The sequence below is a fragment of the Eubalaena glacialis genome, chromosome 2, assembly GCF_028564815.1.
Source record: "Eubalaena glacialis isolate mEubGla1 chromosome 2, mEubGla1.1.hap2.+ XY, whole genome shotgun sequence".
NCBI classification, from domain to species: Eukaryota; Metazoa; Chordata; class Mammalia; order Artiodactyla; family Balaenidae; genus Eubalaena; species Eubalaena glacialis.
In genome coordinates, this window is record NC_083717.1 from 158,684,214 (window position 1) to 158,698,683 (window position 14,470).

General features: G+C 58.4%; 1 protein-coding gene across 7 annotated transcripts in view; it reads left to right on the top strand.

Moving 5' to 3' along the window:
- PLEKHG3 (pleckstrin homology and RhoGEF domain containing G3) overlaps positions 1 to 13,729 on the top strand; it is a 41,746-nt gene extending 28,017 nt beyond the window's left edge. Inside the window, exons 4-19 of one of the 7 annotated variants that reach the window (XM_061180906.1) lie at positions 820 to 889; positions 1,163 to 1,209; positions 1,318 to 1,468; positions 1,560 to 1,691; positions 1,913 to 2,095; positions 2,235 to 2,399; positions 2,670 to 2,756; positions 2,975 to 3,008; positions 3,356 to 3,448; positions 5,969 to 6,058; positions 6,515 to 6,553; positions 6,990 to 7,009; positions 7,472 to 7,825; positions 8,291 to 8,404; positions 10,514 to 11,906; positions 12,353 to 13,729. In XM_061180906.1, the coding sequence (XP_061036889.1) occupies positions 820 to 889; positions 1,163 to 1,209; positions 1,318 to 1,468; positions 1,560 to 1,691; positions 1,913 to 2,095; positions 2,235 to 2,399; positions 2,670 to 2,756; positions 2,975 to 3,008; positions 3,356 to 3,448; positions 5,969 to 6,058; positions 6,515 to 6,553; positions 6,990 to 7,009; positions 7,472 to 7,825; positions 8,291 to 8,404; positions 10,514 to 11,906; positions 12,353 to 13,092 (3,712 nt within the window). In that variant the 3' untranslated portion in view covers positions 13,093 to 13,729. The remainder of the gene's footprint in view (positions 1 to 819; positions 890 to 1,162; positions 1,210 to 1,317; positions 1,469 to 1,559; positions 1,692 to 1,912; positions 2,096 to 2,234; positions 2,400 to 2,669; positions 2,757 to 2,974; positions 3,009 to 3,355; positions 3,449 to 5,968; positions 6,059 to 6,514; positions 6,554 to 6,989; positions 7,010 to 7,471; positions 7,826 to 8,290; positions 8,405 to 10,513; positions 11,907 to 12,352) is intronic. The other 6 variants (XM_061180905.1, XM_061180907.1, XM_061180908.1 and 3 more) reach the window with 6 other exon arrangements.
- Positions 13,730 to 14,470: the final 741 nt, after the last annotated feature.

Here is a 14,470-nt window from a genome sequence, read left to right on the forward strand (position 1 = left end):
TTTCTTCTCCACCTTCCCACTGATTCCGTGGGAAGTCGGGGCTCCCTGGAGGTGATCTGACCCATTAGGGGAACACACAAGCCAGGCAAGGCACGATGAGGGAGGCCGAGCGAGGCCTGGCGAGGGGCTGCTTCAGGGCAAAGGGGCTCCACGAAGATCACACATGAGTGGCTCCCGGGTCCCCCAGACTCCCCAGAGAGAGGGCACTGGTCCAGAGGAGCAGAGCTTGTGGGGACAGCATTGATAGGACAGGAGGATACCCCAGGCGTCTTAAGATGGGCAGAGGACTTCCTGCTGGGCAAGCTGGGAGGGCAGACAGAGGCGAGACTTAGGCCGGGGGAGGGGGCGGGGGGGGGTTGGGCAAAGAGGAGCACAGGAGGGGAAGGCAGGGGGAGCACTGGGGTTTCCTATAGAGCCCCCATTTAAGAACAAGCAGTGCTGGGAGACTCGCCCGGTCTCTCCCCTTTCCTGCATCCTTCTGAACTGGGCGCCTTGGTTTCTTTGCGAGTTCCCCCTCTCTCCTTCCCCCTTTAATGTCTGCTTTTGTGTGTTTGACCCCTGCCTGCAGAGGAGCTGTGTCCCCTCCCGAGGTGGGTACTGCTGTCCCTTCTCCCTCTCCTGCTTGTGGCGCGCATGGCTCTTTTTTGTCCCCCACCTTTGCAGTGGTGCTGGATACTTTCTGTGTTGGCTGCCCCGGGCAGGGCTCGCTGACACCAGGGCTGGCGTGTGTGTGGGCACCAGGAGGGTGGGGAGGGGGTGTAGTGGTGACTGGAGGCTGCGAGTGGTCTGGGGTCTGACGACCATTCTCCCCTTACCCAGCCAGCTACTCAGAGACCTGGACAGCTGCAATAGTGACCCAGTGGCTGTGGCCAGCTGCTTTGTGGAAAGGGTAAGAAGGGCGGGGTCCTTGCCACCATCCTGCTTTGCTGGGGGCCTCTCTCCACGGGAAGTGCTGAGTGCCCGGCCTCAGATAGGAAGGGCATTTGGGGTGGAGCCAGGGGCTGCTGGGTGGATGGCATGTCCGAGACAGATGGGTACAGAGATGGATCTGCAGATCCTCGGCGAGAGTGTGCTCTGGGGGCCAGGGGCATGTGTTTGATACACCCAGGTTTATAGTCAAACGGGAGTCTTCCTGAAATTACTATTTTTGATCTTTCTTTAGAGCCAAGAGTTTGATATCTACACCCAGTATTGCAACAACTACCCCAAGTGAGTAATTAGGGTGGAGAGGGGAAGCAGAGCCATTTGGCGAGTCCAGAGCACCCCACCTCCCCACGCAGGCCTTCCCCTGGTGATGGCCCCTTCCTCCACTTCCAGCTCAGTGGCCGCCCTGACCGAGTGCATGCAGGACAAGCAGCAGGCCAAGTTCTTTCGGGACCGGCAGGAGCTGCTGCAGCACTCACTGCCCTTGGGCTCCTACCTCCTAAAGCCAGTCCAGCGCATCCTCAAGTACCACCTGCTACTCCAGGTAACCCAAGGGTCCTCCCGAGTACACAGGGGCCTGAGGGAGGGGCAGGGCCCTTGAGTCTGGGCTGCCTGAGCCCCTGTCTCCCTCACAGGAAATCGCCAAACATTTTGATGAGGAAGAGGATGGCTTTGAGGTGGTAGAGGACGCCATTGACACCATGACTTGCGTGGCCTGGTACATCAATGACATGAAGAGGAGACATGAGCACGCAGTCCGGCTCCAGGTGCTCTGGGGCTGGTAGCTGGAGGGACAGGCGGGTGGGGCGGGGTTTGGAAGAGGGAATGCGAGCTGACGGGTGGTGTCGGTGAGGATGGGCTTCTCTGGGGGGAGCCCTTGGTGCAGCATGTCTCTGCAGAACCCAGGCGGTGGCTCCTGGGGCCCTGTGTGGTCCCCAGCAGGGTCTCGAGCACCCTGACTCTGGGGGTCGGGGATTCGCTGCTGCAGGAGATTCAGTCTCTGCTCATCAACTGGAAGGGGCCAGACCTGACCACCTATGGAGAGCTCGTCCTGGAGGGCACATTCCGCGTGCACCGTGTGCGCAGCGAGAAGACCTTTTTCCTCTTTGACAAAGCACTGCTCATCACCAAGAAGCGGGGAGATCACTTTGTCTACAAGGGTCACATCCCGGTAACAAGGCCACCGCCATCTCCTCTGCCGCCTTCCCACCTTCCCGACGGCCGGGCTCCACTCCGTGTCGTCTTCACTGGGCCCCGGGTTGGTGTGGACGCAGCTCCACCCTTAAAGATTACTCTCCCTGCCTCCCCAGATGGTCTTGAGGGGCTGGGGCCCCAGGTCAGCTCCCCGCCTCGTGCTTGACTGCCCTCTCCCTCTGCCCCAGTGCTCCTCCCTGATGCTGATTGAGAGCACCAGAGAATCCCCGTGCTTCACCGTCACACACTACAAGCACAGCAAGCAGCAGTACAACATCCAGGTGAGCGGCGGGCTGGGGCGCGGCTGGGGCGGGGCTGGGGACAGAACCCGCCCCTTCGCTCGGCGGCGCCGGCCTCAGGGTCTCCCTCTGGAAGGTAGAGGTCGTTGTGGGCACCTCTCAGGCTTGTGCTGAGGAGTCAAGGTAACCTCACAGAGCCCCCAGCACAGGCCCTCTTTCGCCTCTGCCCTCCTCGGCGGAAGCCCAGCCCACGCTGGATGGCTTCAGGTCTGTCATGATAACCCCCGCTCCCTCTCCCTTGGGTCCTCCCAGGCCAAAACTGTGGAGGAGAAACGGAACTGGACTCACCACATCAAGAGGCTCATCCTGGAGAACCACCATACCACCATCCCCCAGAAGGTGAGTTCCCAGGGTTCCTGATGGGGTACAGGGAGAGGGTCCCTCAGAACCAGCTCCGGGGTCCACTGGGGCCTCACCTTCTGGACGTTGGCCCCGCTGGACAGTGGGGATCAGTTCAGCGGATGCCACGGTCCTCGGTGCCACAAGAGTGAGTCTGGGCCGAGGCAGAAACGGCACGTAGCAAGGTAGCAACGAGGTGGGTTTCCTTTCCCTTCCAGGCCAAAGAAGCCATCTTGGAAATGGATTCCTATTGTAAGTGTACCCTTTCTGCCTGCTTTGTCCCTAATGGTGCACATCTCTAGGTCAGACCTGGGGAAGCTTTGCCTGATACTTACGTTCCAGAGAGCAGGGAGGATGGGGAGGCTCCTTCTGTCAAGACTGGGGGTCCACTGCAAGACTAGGGCTCAGTGCTGCTGGTGGCTGGGACTCTGTGCCTCGTGCTCCGAGATGGAAGAGGATGGAAGATGGAAGAGGAGGGAGCTCTGGAGTCTTGTGGCCCCTGGAGCTGGGCTGGGCGGCAGAGTTGTGGTCAGGAATGGGCAGAGTCCACGCCAAGGCTGATGGTATCCCAAAGGCCTGGTTGTCTCTCTTGGGTGCAGATCCCAGTCGGTACCGCCACAGCCCAGAGCGCCTGAAGAAGGCCTCCCAGGATGAGGTGTCCACCCATGTGCACCAGGGGCGCCGGCAGTCTGGTAAGGCAGGGGCTTTGTGGGCAGAGAGCCTTCTTTTCAGGACCCTTGACCAGGCGGGGAACCTTCTGCAGCAGCATTTGGGGCTGGCTCTCACCCTCCGGAAATCCTGGGAAAGGGCAGGAGGGAGGGTAAATGGGCGTGTCTGTAGCATCCTGCCTTCCACGAGGCCCCTCTGGGCCCTTCCTGCCCACCCAGGGCTGCCCACCCAGGACAGCCCTCCTTTTCCAAGGCCCCCCTTCTTAACTTCTCTGCGATCAAAACCTCCCTCCTTTGCCACTTAGAATACTGGGAGTCAGCCAGAGTAACGCTCAGACGTCATGGATGGTCCCCAGCCCAGTTCTGGAACAGAGCAGAGGCAGGACGTGGGGAAAATGAGTTAGATTTTAAGTGGCACCAAATCCAGACGGGAAATATTTACTTTGAGTCTCAGGGAAAAGTTCTGCTTTCCTGGGTTTTCTTTCATGACTGGGCTTGCTGCTGCGTACTTGGAGGTATTGGAATGAATCGTCTATTGAAAAGAGAAAACCTTGCTTTTATTCTCGGCTCTTGTAGTGATGAATGTGTGTGTTTTCTGCCTCGGTTTTTACCCTCGCCTTCATTCGAGGCCCAGGGATGGATTTGGCTTCCGCCAGGCACTTGTCAAACTTACACATGAGGTGGGAGTTGGGGTGAGAACCATCTCAGAGACCCCTAGAGAGAAAGATTGAGGAGTGATGGGAGATATGTCCTGACTGGGATCCCCACAGTGAGTTGGGTTTGATTGGCATGACTCACGGGTCCTCTGAACAGCTGTGTGGATTGATGTATGGGCTTTGGTCTTCTGGAGGGTGGAACCGAGCAGTCTTTGGAAAGCTTTTGTGTTTTCGTTTTGTTTGGTATTGCTCCTGATGGATCTCGAACCCTAGGCAAACTTGCCATGGTTGCAAAAGTTCTACGGTGCCATGTGTTGAAAGCCCCAAATTGGCTTGCAGGATCTTAGTTCCCTGACCAGGGATCAAACCCAGTCCCTTGGCAGTGAAAGCACGGAGTCCTAACCACTGGACCGCCAGGGAATTCCCCCCCTTTCCTTTCTTCTCCTATAATTCTCCTGTCCAACATTCCCCCTTAACTTACCATAGCTTTGAACTGGAAGCTTCTGACACATGGAGGTAGTCAGTAAGTGACTGTGGCGATGGTGGTAATAGTAATACTACCTGTCATAACATCAGCTTCCAAACTGCAGCAAGCAAGGCACTCAGGAAAGGAGCCGTTTCAGAGCTGAAGTTTCGACAAGGCTGAGATTTTAGCTTGTAAACACTAAGAGTTGGGTTTTGTTTGTTTTCGTGTTTTAGTTTTAATCGTTATGAAACAGACATCTTTCTAAAACATGCTTCGTACGCTTGAGCCTTTTAAAATAGAGGAGGCCGACGCAGTTGAACTTTTCCCTTTCTGGAGTCGGTGTGGCAGCATCTTTGTGGCGTGTGAACAACTCCATTCTCCGGGGCTGCGGGGGGAGGTGGGGCTGTGGGTTGCCATAGAGACAGCTGGCATTGAGTTGTTGTGTCCATCTTTACACTGAAGAGTTCTCCTTATCAGTCTTGGCATGCTTTTCTGTAGTAGCCCTTCCTTCTTCCCTCTTCTGTTAGAAATTAATCGATTTAATGTGCGAGAAGCATGTGTAAAAGCAGGCCAGTGAGTCAATGAGAGGGAGGATTCAGGCCAGTGGAAGTGCTTTAGGGCCTGCTCTCAGCCATCTACTCTGACTGCCCCTGGGCCTTTTCTGCTTCCTACTTCCAGAGAGCTGGGATGGACAGATAAGTACACTATATGGATAAGTAAGGTGTTGTCATCATTTGTCAATTATTAAATATTCTTTTATTTATTATTTTGTTTTTGGCTGCGTTGGGTCTTCATTGCTGCACGCGGGCTTTCTCTAGTTGTGGCGAGTGGGGGCTACTCTTCGTTGTGGTGCGCGGGCTTTTCATGGCTTCTCGTTGCAGAGCACGGGCTCTAGGCACGCGGGCTCAGTAGCTATGGCGCACGGGCTTAGTTGCTCCGCGACATGTGGGATCTTCCCGGACCAGGGCTCGAACCCGTGTCCCCTGCATTGGCAGGCGGATTCTTAACCACTGTGCCACCAGGGAAGTCCGCTTATTAAATATTCTTGATTACAAGTTTTAAAATGAAAGAGAAGAGCATTTTGTATTTCTCACTTTAAAAACAATTGGATATCTACTTACCTCAATGCAGATAGAGTGTAGGTATGTGTGTGCCCATGCACATTTAGAAAAAAGGTTCTTCAGTTTGCTCTCCTGTCCAGGAACAGCTGAGAGACCTCAGTAGACTTTCCTTCTGGCTCCAAGTTTATAGTGGGCCTCCCACTGAATGCCAGTTGGTCAAGGGCAATATGGGCTAAGGGCAAGGTTCTGTAGAGAGGTTCCTTGAGACATGCCTCCCTGTCTCAGGTCTGTCCCCAGAAAGGCGGGGTGCGAGGTGCTGACACCATCAGCCTAATGAATGTGTTTTGTATTCTGTCCTCAGAGCCTGGTCAGCTCCTGTACAACTGGGCAACACTCCCCAACAGGCAGCGAGGCTTCACGGTGCCAGGCCTTAAGGGCCATAGAAAGTCGGGTGCGACTTCTGCTTTCCAGCTGGGGTGCTGTGAAGGGGCTTGGCGTTGGGTGTAGCTAAGGCGCTGATGTGCTCCGTGCAGGGAAGGAAGGTGGGGCTTGCGGTGGAGCCAGGGCCCTCAAGAGAGGCTCGTCATTCTGAAGGGGGCAGCATGGGGCTGTGGCCCTGGAGCTGAGGGCCCCGGGCTGTGTGCTAATGCAAGGATGGGGGGGCAGGGCTGCTTCTTGGCTGTGGGTCACAGCAGAGTCCCCAGGTGGGTGGGGGCAGTGGCCTGGGCCCTGTCTCCCTGTGGGCTGGTCGCGAGGGCAGCCTTCTTCAGGCCCTCAGGCGGTGGGGGGCCCCGCTGGAGTGGACTTTGAGCTGGTGATGGGCGTGTGGCGCTGTGAGCGTGGGACCAGGGCCAGGCAGGGCTGCTTCAGGCTTGCTCTGACTCTGCCTGTTCGCTTTCCTCATCAGAGCCATCCAGACATCTGCTCAGGCAACTCAGCGAGAAAGGTGAGTGAGTGAGGGGTGGACAGGTGCCCCCTTTAAGGCGCTCTAGGGCGGGGGTGAGAGGGTGAAGCAGGCAACCAGCAGGGTGTGGGCCTTGCGCACAGTTCAGAGGGGATTCTGCCTCGTTCTTCCCTGGAAGTGGGCCTCACCCCTTGCTGTCTGGGCTCCCCCTGCACACCTTGCACCCTGTCTCTCTGCCCTTGGGTGACAGCAGGAGCGAGTGACCGTGCCATTCTGCACCCCCGGCTCCCGGTCTGTCAGTCATTCCTTTGAAAGCCCGGGAGACCTGGTGAAGGTTCTGGGGGCAGGAGCCCCTGACGCGGTCTTCCCCGGGGGCTCTGGGCCTCAGGCCTCTGTGAGGGGGCTCTTTCTCCGGGTTACTGATCTCCGCTCCCCCTCCCCCTCGCCGCTGTGCCGGGACCCGGTGGTGGCGGAGCAGCCAGAGCAGCAGGGATGAAGGTAAGGCCAGGGGCACACGGGACTGTCTGGACAGGTTGGGGGGCAGCCCAGGTCAGCCCCCATCATCTTCATTCACTCAACAAACACCTGTCAAGCACCTACTGTGCACCAGGCTCTGTCATGAGGGTCTCAGAGATGAATAAGCCCTGGCCCTTGCCCAGGGGACCCTTCTGTACCCTTTCCCTGGAGTGGCACCCTGGTGGTGGCTGGCCCAGCCGGGATCCTCTCATTTTGCCCTCTCCCTGGGGCAGGCAGGCCTCTCTGGATCCTGAGTTCCTGACCAGACCCCAGTCCCAGCCTCCCACCTCGAGAACCCCCTGCTTCTCGTGGGAGCCTAGTGGAGACCAGGGGTTGGGTGTCTAGATGTGGCTTTCTCTGGGAAGCCTCCCCAGCCCCAGCTGCTGCAGGAGGAGGGGGGGTTGCCCAGAGGCCTGTCACGAGGGGGCCTTGTGCTCTGAACAGCATGCGGGCAGTGTCGGCACGCTCCTGGACTTTGGACAGCCCCCCTGTGCTCGGGGCCTGCGGTCGGAGGCTGAAGGGGCTGCCCGGGAGGAGCAGGAGGAGGAGGAGGAGGTGGTGGAGGAGGAGGAGGAGGAGGAGGAAGAGCAGGCCTTTCAGGTCTCTCTGGAGGACCTGGCAGGGCATGAAGGCAGCGAGAAGGGGGCCAGGCCAGAGCCCCCAGGCGAGGAGGAGGAGGAGGAGGAGGAGAGCCTGGCAGTGGCGGAGCAGGTAGCCGACTTTGCCAGCTCCCTGCTGGCCGCCCTCCACTGCTGGCACTATCGGGCCAACGCTTTACTTTTCTCCCGGGGCGCTATGGTGAGGTGTCTCTTTGATCTCCCCCTCCTCCTTGCATGCTCCCTGGCACGCGCATGCCCATCCGAGAGTCCCCTCCCCTGCCCTTCTCATCCCTCCGTCCTTGTTCCTTCCTGCCTGCCGTCAGCACTTCTTAACACCTTGCTCACTGTCACGCCCTGCTGAGCCCCTGGCATTCGTTGTTCCAGCACTGGGTGCGAACCAGCATGCTACTCAATGGGCATGACTAATGGGGCGGGGTGGGGGGAGGGGGAGAGGCCCGCACACAGGGAACCGCATGCCTGGCAGGGATTTCTGAGTCCCCAGACCTGGCAGTTCAGGCTGACTCTGGAATGGCTCAGGTCCAACGCTGGATCTCAACGCAGCCCAGCCCCTTTGGGGCTCAGGAGGTGCTGCCAGGGTTGGGATGCAGAAGGGACCAGCTCCCCGTTGTCCTGGGAGCTGACGACTACCCTCTGCTTGCTGCAGGGGAAGGGGCGCAGGGAGCCCGAAGACCCCAAGAGCTGCAGAAGGCCCAGCAGCCGATCTCCAACCACCGCTGAGAAGTGCCTGAGCTTTGAGTCTGTGTCTTCCCTGCCAGAGGTGAGTGGCCAGCAGGCGGAAGGGGGATAGTGCAGAGGCGCCTGAGCCCAGATCTCCAGCTGTGCAGATGGGGCTTTCAGGCATGGGCTGTCCCTTTGGGCCCATGGGGACAGGGAATCCCACTCCCTAGGACTCTCGTGCCCTCAGGAAGCCTGTCTGGCCTGTGGGCATGCGGCTTGGTGACCAACAGCTGCTTACTCTGAATTAGAAAAGGTGCCTCTTCCTTTGGGCAGATGCAGACTCTGGCCAAGGGGCACAGTTATTGGAAGTGACCAGATTATAGGTCCCCTTGGCCAGGCCTCCTTGAATAGAGCATAAAGCTCTGCCCTGCTAGTGTGCCAGACATTTAAATCATGCCTGTCCCACCTGGCAAAGGAGTAAGGTGTTTATCTACTGGACACCTCCTATGTGCCTGATGTTTTATTTCTTCCTTCTGTTTCCTGAACCAGCTCTGCCAGGGAGAACGAGACTCAGGTTAGGTTGACGTGCCTGACATTGCGCAGCTTCTAAGGGACAGCTCAGATTAGACTTGGGTCTGTGACCCAGAAGCTTGCACTCTTTTTCCTGCCACCCCACACTATCTGGGGGTTATGTGGAATGGAGTCCTTTGCTTTTGCAGAGTTACAAGGAAAAGTTCATGAGGCTTAGACCCAGGGGTGGGCCTCACAGCCAGGACATTGAGAAGCCTGGGTGACATTGGAAAAGAGTTCAGAATGGTGCTGTCCAGTGATAATAGAATGTGAGCCTCATGTGTAATTTTATTTATTTATAAAATTTTTATTTATTTAAAAATTTATTTATTTATTTATTTTGGCTGCGTTGGGTCTTCGTTGCTGCACGCAGGCTTTCTCTAGTTGTGGCAAGCAGGGGCTACTCTTCGTTGCGGTGCGTGGGCCTCTCATAGCGGTGGCTTCTCTTGTTGCGGAGCACAGGCTCTAGGTGCACGGGCTTCAGTAGTTGTGGCTCCCGGGCTCTAGAGCGCAGGCTCAGTAGCTGTGGCGCACGGGCTTAGTTGCTCTGCAGCATGTGGGATCTTCCTGGACCAGGGCTGGAACCCATGTTCCCTGCATTGGCAGGCAAATTCCTAACCACTGTGCCACCAGGGAAGTCCCCTCATGTGTAATTTAAAATATTCTAATAGTCACATTAAAGAATTATTTAACCCAGTTTTTCCAAACTACTATCATGTCAACATGTAGTGTTTTAAAAAGCTACTAATGAGGTATTTTGTACTTTTTTGGTATGCGGTTTTTGCAACGTGGACTGGCTACATTTCAGATGCTCAGGAGCCACGTGTGGCTGGCAGCCATTGTGTTGGACATTACAGGCCTAGCTCCTGGGTCCCACTGTGCAGATTCTAGACTAGAACGATTGGAATCAGGTCTGATTCCTCGGGCTATAGAGTGTTATCTTGTGTTCTCCCTAAAGATTCCTCTGGAAAGCTGCCTGTACTGGCTGGTTTTATGATTCAAATGACCTTCAAGGTGGTCAAGAGAGAGTTGCCAACTTTGCTTCCTTCCTTGCCATCCGCTGCGCACATGCAGAGTCCTGCACAGGGGCGGAGGCTGGCTGGCAGGAGCCAGATCCCCATCTTTACCCTCTGACAGGATTCCAGCACGTGGTCCTACTGCCCTCTGGATCCTGATCCACACGGAAGACCCTGACCCCTCAGGGAAGTTGTTTAGGTCCGGGTTTCAGCCCAGAACAACCTCCATGTGGGGAGCTACTGGGGCTTGAGGGAGCCGCCTCCCATCAGGCAGGGGAGTCCTGGTGCCGTGGCTCTGACCCCATGCTGCATGTTCCCACCTTGTCCCTGTACTTTCCAGGCAGGCTGCCACTGAGAGGTGCCACCACTTTACCCCATCTGCGTTCCTAGAATTTTTCTTGGGTTTGAGAATGTGGACCCAGCACCCCAGCTGCAGGGTGACTAAGGGACATCCTCTCCCTAAGGACCTGCTGCCCACTCCTGAGTCATGCTCATTCTGATTGCCTGCAGTCCGAAACCGCAGCCGCTCTCACTAGGCTCTGAGCAGGCTGTGCTGTCCCCACATCCCCCCGGGTCACGTGAGGGAGGCTTTTGGCTCATATGAGCTCTTTGTGCCCTCCCAGGTTGAGCCAGACCCTGAGTCTGGGACAGAGCAGGAGGTGTTGGCTGCCATTGAAGGTCCCAGGACCGAGGAGATGCCCTCAGACACAGAGGCTCCAGAAGTCCTAGAAATGCAGCTTGACACCCACCAGCTGCTGCTGGGACTGGACCCCCCGGGTGACATGGTGGACTTCATGGTGGCCGAGAGCACCGAGGACCCTAAGGTCCTGAGCAGTGAGGACGAGGAGGAGGAGATGGGGGCCGCCCACGAGCCCGAGAGCCTCCTGCCTCCCTCTGTGCTGGACCAGGCCAGCGTCATTGCCGAGCGGTTCGTCAGCAACTTCTCTCGGCAGAGCAGCCTGGCACTGGAGGACGGCAAGTCCAGCGGCTTCGGGACCCCGAGGCTGACCAGCCGGAGCAGCAGTGTGATCAGCCTAGAGGACAGTGAGAAGGGCCTGGCCCCCCGTGGGAGCACCACAGACTCCCTGGGCTCTCAGCTCCCTCCAGAAGCGGACATCAGTATGGGGGTGGCCGCAGAGAGTGACCCTTCTGTCAACGGGACAGAGCCCCAGAGCCCAGGCTGCCCAGCGGAGCCAGACAGGCCTTCCTGCACAAAGGAATCGAAGCTTTCTTCCCGAGACCGGCTGTTGTTGGACAAAATCAAGAGCTACTATGAAAGTGCAGAGCACCACGATGCAGGCTTTAGTGTCCGGCGCCGGGAGAGCCTCTCCTTCATCCCCAAAGGACTGGTGAGAAACTCAGTCTCCAGAATCAACAGCCTTCCCAGGCCAGACCCGGAGCCACTGGCTCCGCTGGGGCATAAGAGACAGGTGGGCTCGCGGGCAGCCTCATGGGCCCTCTTTGACTACCCAGGACCAGGCCAGGCTCGTGCTGGGGACCCAGCTCCCATCACAGATGCTGAGTTCCGCCCGTCTTCGGAAATTGTGAAGATCTGGGAGGAAATGGCGTCTCCTGAGGGGAGCCCTCGGAAAGGAGCAGGCCAAGGCCAGGCCAATAGCTTTGACCTGCACGAGCCCCTCTTCATCCTGGAGGAGCGTGAGCTGGGGGCCATCACTGAGGAGTCAGCCGCTGCCTCGCCGGAGAGTGCCTCCCCCACTGAGCCACCCAGCCCGGCCCACCTGGCCCGGGAGCTGAAGGAGCTGGTGAAGGAGCTGAGCAGCGGTGCCCAGGGGGAGCTGGTGAGCCCACTACACCCCCGCATCCTGCAGCTCTCACACGTGATGGACAGCCACGTGAGCGAGCGAGTCAAGAGCAAGGTCTACCAGCTGGCTCGCCAGTACAGCCTCCGGATCAAGGGCAAGTCGGTGACAGCCAGGCCACCGCAGCAGTGGGAAAAGGTGGCTGCCACCACCCCACACCTGCAGCAGGAGGCTGGAGCACCATCTGGTGGCAGAGGTATGAAGGGGGAGGGGCGGAGGGCTCTGCCTGCAAGCCAGGGATGGAAGCACCTTTTAGGAGCCAGTTGGATTCTGGGAAAGTGACCCCCTAAAGGACCTCTACCAAAAAGAGGGCTGGGGCGAGTCCTGGAGCTGGTCTAACGCTCAAGGCCAAGCTCCTCCTGTGGAGCAGGGGGCCTGGGGCCACGGGCCTCTGTTTTCCAGGAGAGCAGAGGCTCTCGTCTCTTCCTTTGACCCCTGACCCCACCCCACCCCCTTTTCTTCATTCTTCCCATTTCCCTTTGGTAAGGGTGCCGTGGATGGTCAGTGAGGTTTCTCTCCCATCACACGCAAAACCCCAGCAACCAGCCTCGCCTGGAAGGGGAGTTGAGGTCAGCCCAGAGCCCTCATGTCCTCTTGCTCCCTCCTGCACGGGGATTCAGGCGGCTCGCTGTCTCCTCACAGGTAAGAGGAAACCAGTGCTGTCTCTCTTCAACCACGAGCAGCCCACGGCCCAGGAACACAGCCCGCCCAAGCCCGGCTCTGCCAGGGAGATATCGCCACGGCGTTTCTCCTTCAGCCCCTCGGCCACCAGCCCGAGGACCACCTCGCCTGGGGCCTGGCACATCCCCCGAAGCCCCCTCAGCCCCTTGGACACCGAGACTTTCAACTGGCCCGATGTCCGAGAGCTCTGCTCCAAATATGCCTCCCAGGACGAGGCGCTCCAGGCCAAGGGCAGCCGGCCGCGCAACCTGCCCGTCAACCGGAGCCACTCGCTGCCGGAGAACATGATGCAGCCGCAGCCGCCCCTGTCGGGGAAGGTGGGCCGCTGCTGCAGCCTGAACGCCAGGAGGGCCCCGGCAGGCCCAGGGGTCGCCCAGCCTCAGCCTCTGGCGGGGCCACCCCCAAGCGCGCCGGCCGGAGGGGAGGCCCTGTACGTCACCGCAGACCTCACACTGGAGGACAACCGGCGGATGGTTGTCATGGAGAAGGGGCCCCGGTCCGGCCCCAACGCGGGACTGGAGGCAGCCAGCGGGCGGGGACCGAGCTCACCAGCAGCCCAGGCGGGGCAGGGCCCGGAGTTCCAGGAGTGTGCAGAGTATCGGCCTAAAGAAGAGGGTCCCAGGGACCCGGCAGACCCAAGCCAGCAGGGCAGAGTGAGGAGCCTGCGGGAGAAATTCCAGGCCTTGAACTCCACAGGTTGACACTGAGTCCTGGGGGAGGGAGCCGCTGTGCCAAGGGACGGGGAGGAACGGTGGCATCCTCGCTCACAGCCTGGGCTCACCCTGCTCACCCGAGCCCCGCCCGGGGCCCTCAGAAGGGCCACCCCTGGGAGAGTGCCCTGGGGCACCGGGCAAGGGCCTTCACCTGCCGTGGGCGCGCCAGTGACTTGCGAGCCCCTTTGCCCTCCGAGGCCGGTGTGGCCGCTTCCCTTGTATATAGTTCTTCTCTAGTAAGAGGCCAAATAGTTAAGCTCATCTCTTCCCAGGGAGAGCGAGCCCTGCTCAGGCCTCCAGTGTCGCCTGGCCGCTGCCAGACTGAGGGCCCACCCAGGGGACACACAGGAGGGTGGCCTGGGGAGGCTTTGCTCTTTAACTGTGCCTTTTCTTAGGATCCGGGCAGGAACGAGGCCCATAATTTATTGCTTTCTACCCTGTGGTATGTTGGTGTGCTCGCGCGTGTGTGTGTGAGTGTGTATTCTGTTGATTTCCCTCCTGGGAGGAATGTCGTGGACTCTGTTCAGGTACTTCTGTGGGTTGTCTTGCTGGCCCCGTGGTTGTCACTAATGTACACACGTTTCGTTATTTGCCAATGGTGTAATAACCACTGCTGACCAACCAACCTGTGAGTGGTCTCCTTACTGGCGTCTGGCCGGGCTGGGGAGAGGCAATCGTGCCCAGGCCTGTCTCAGGGGAAGCGGGACGTGGGCTTGTTGCTTCCACAGGCGCTCATTTGCAGCCATGCTCACGAAGCACAAGGCCCCAGGTGCTGGCAGGGGAGGCTGGGGCAGCAGGATGTGTGGGAGGGGACTTGTTCTGCTACTTCTGTTCCCACAGGCTTCTGTCTACCCACAGCCTGGCGTCCTGTCTGGGGTAAGGTCAGGGGGCACCGTGCCAGCCTTTAGCTCTTTTCCCCAGGTGCCAAAGTTGGACTGAAAGGGGTGGGGTGGGGGTGGAACATTTTTCTAACAGGCAGATATTTCCACATCTGGTGCCTTTTATTCTTCTCTCCCTCGCTAGCTCCCAGGAGACATCCTAGGGGGCAAGGATTCTTAACTTGGAGCCTAGAAATATCTTAAGTGGCTGGCAGTATTGGGTGAGGGGTGCATTTTTTCTGGGATGGAGCCTCATTCTTCATCTTATTCTCAAAAGTGTCTTTGATTCAAAAGGCGTAGGTCTGCCCCCTACTTCTGACTGGGTTTTTTGCCTTTTTTTTCCCTTGGTGGACCAGCCTTGTTTCACCCTGTTTCTTCTGGATGGGGCCTGGGAGGAGTGGGGCTGCAGGGCCAGGTGGTAGAGCTGTCTTGCAGGTCTTCTGACCTAGGAGGATGCACTCAGCCTGAAGATGGGCCTGCTGAGTCTA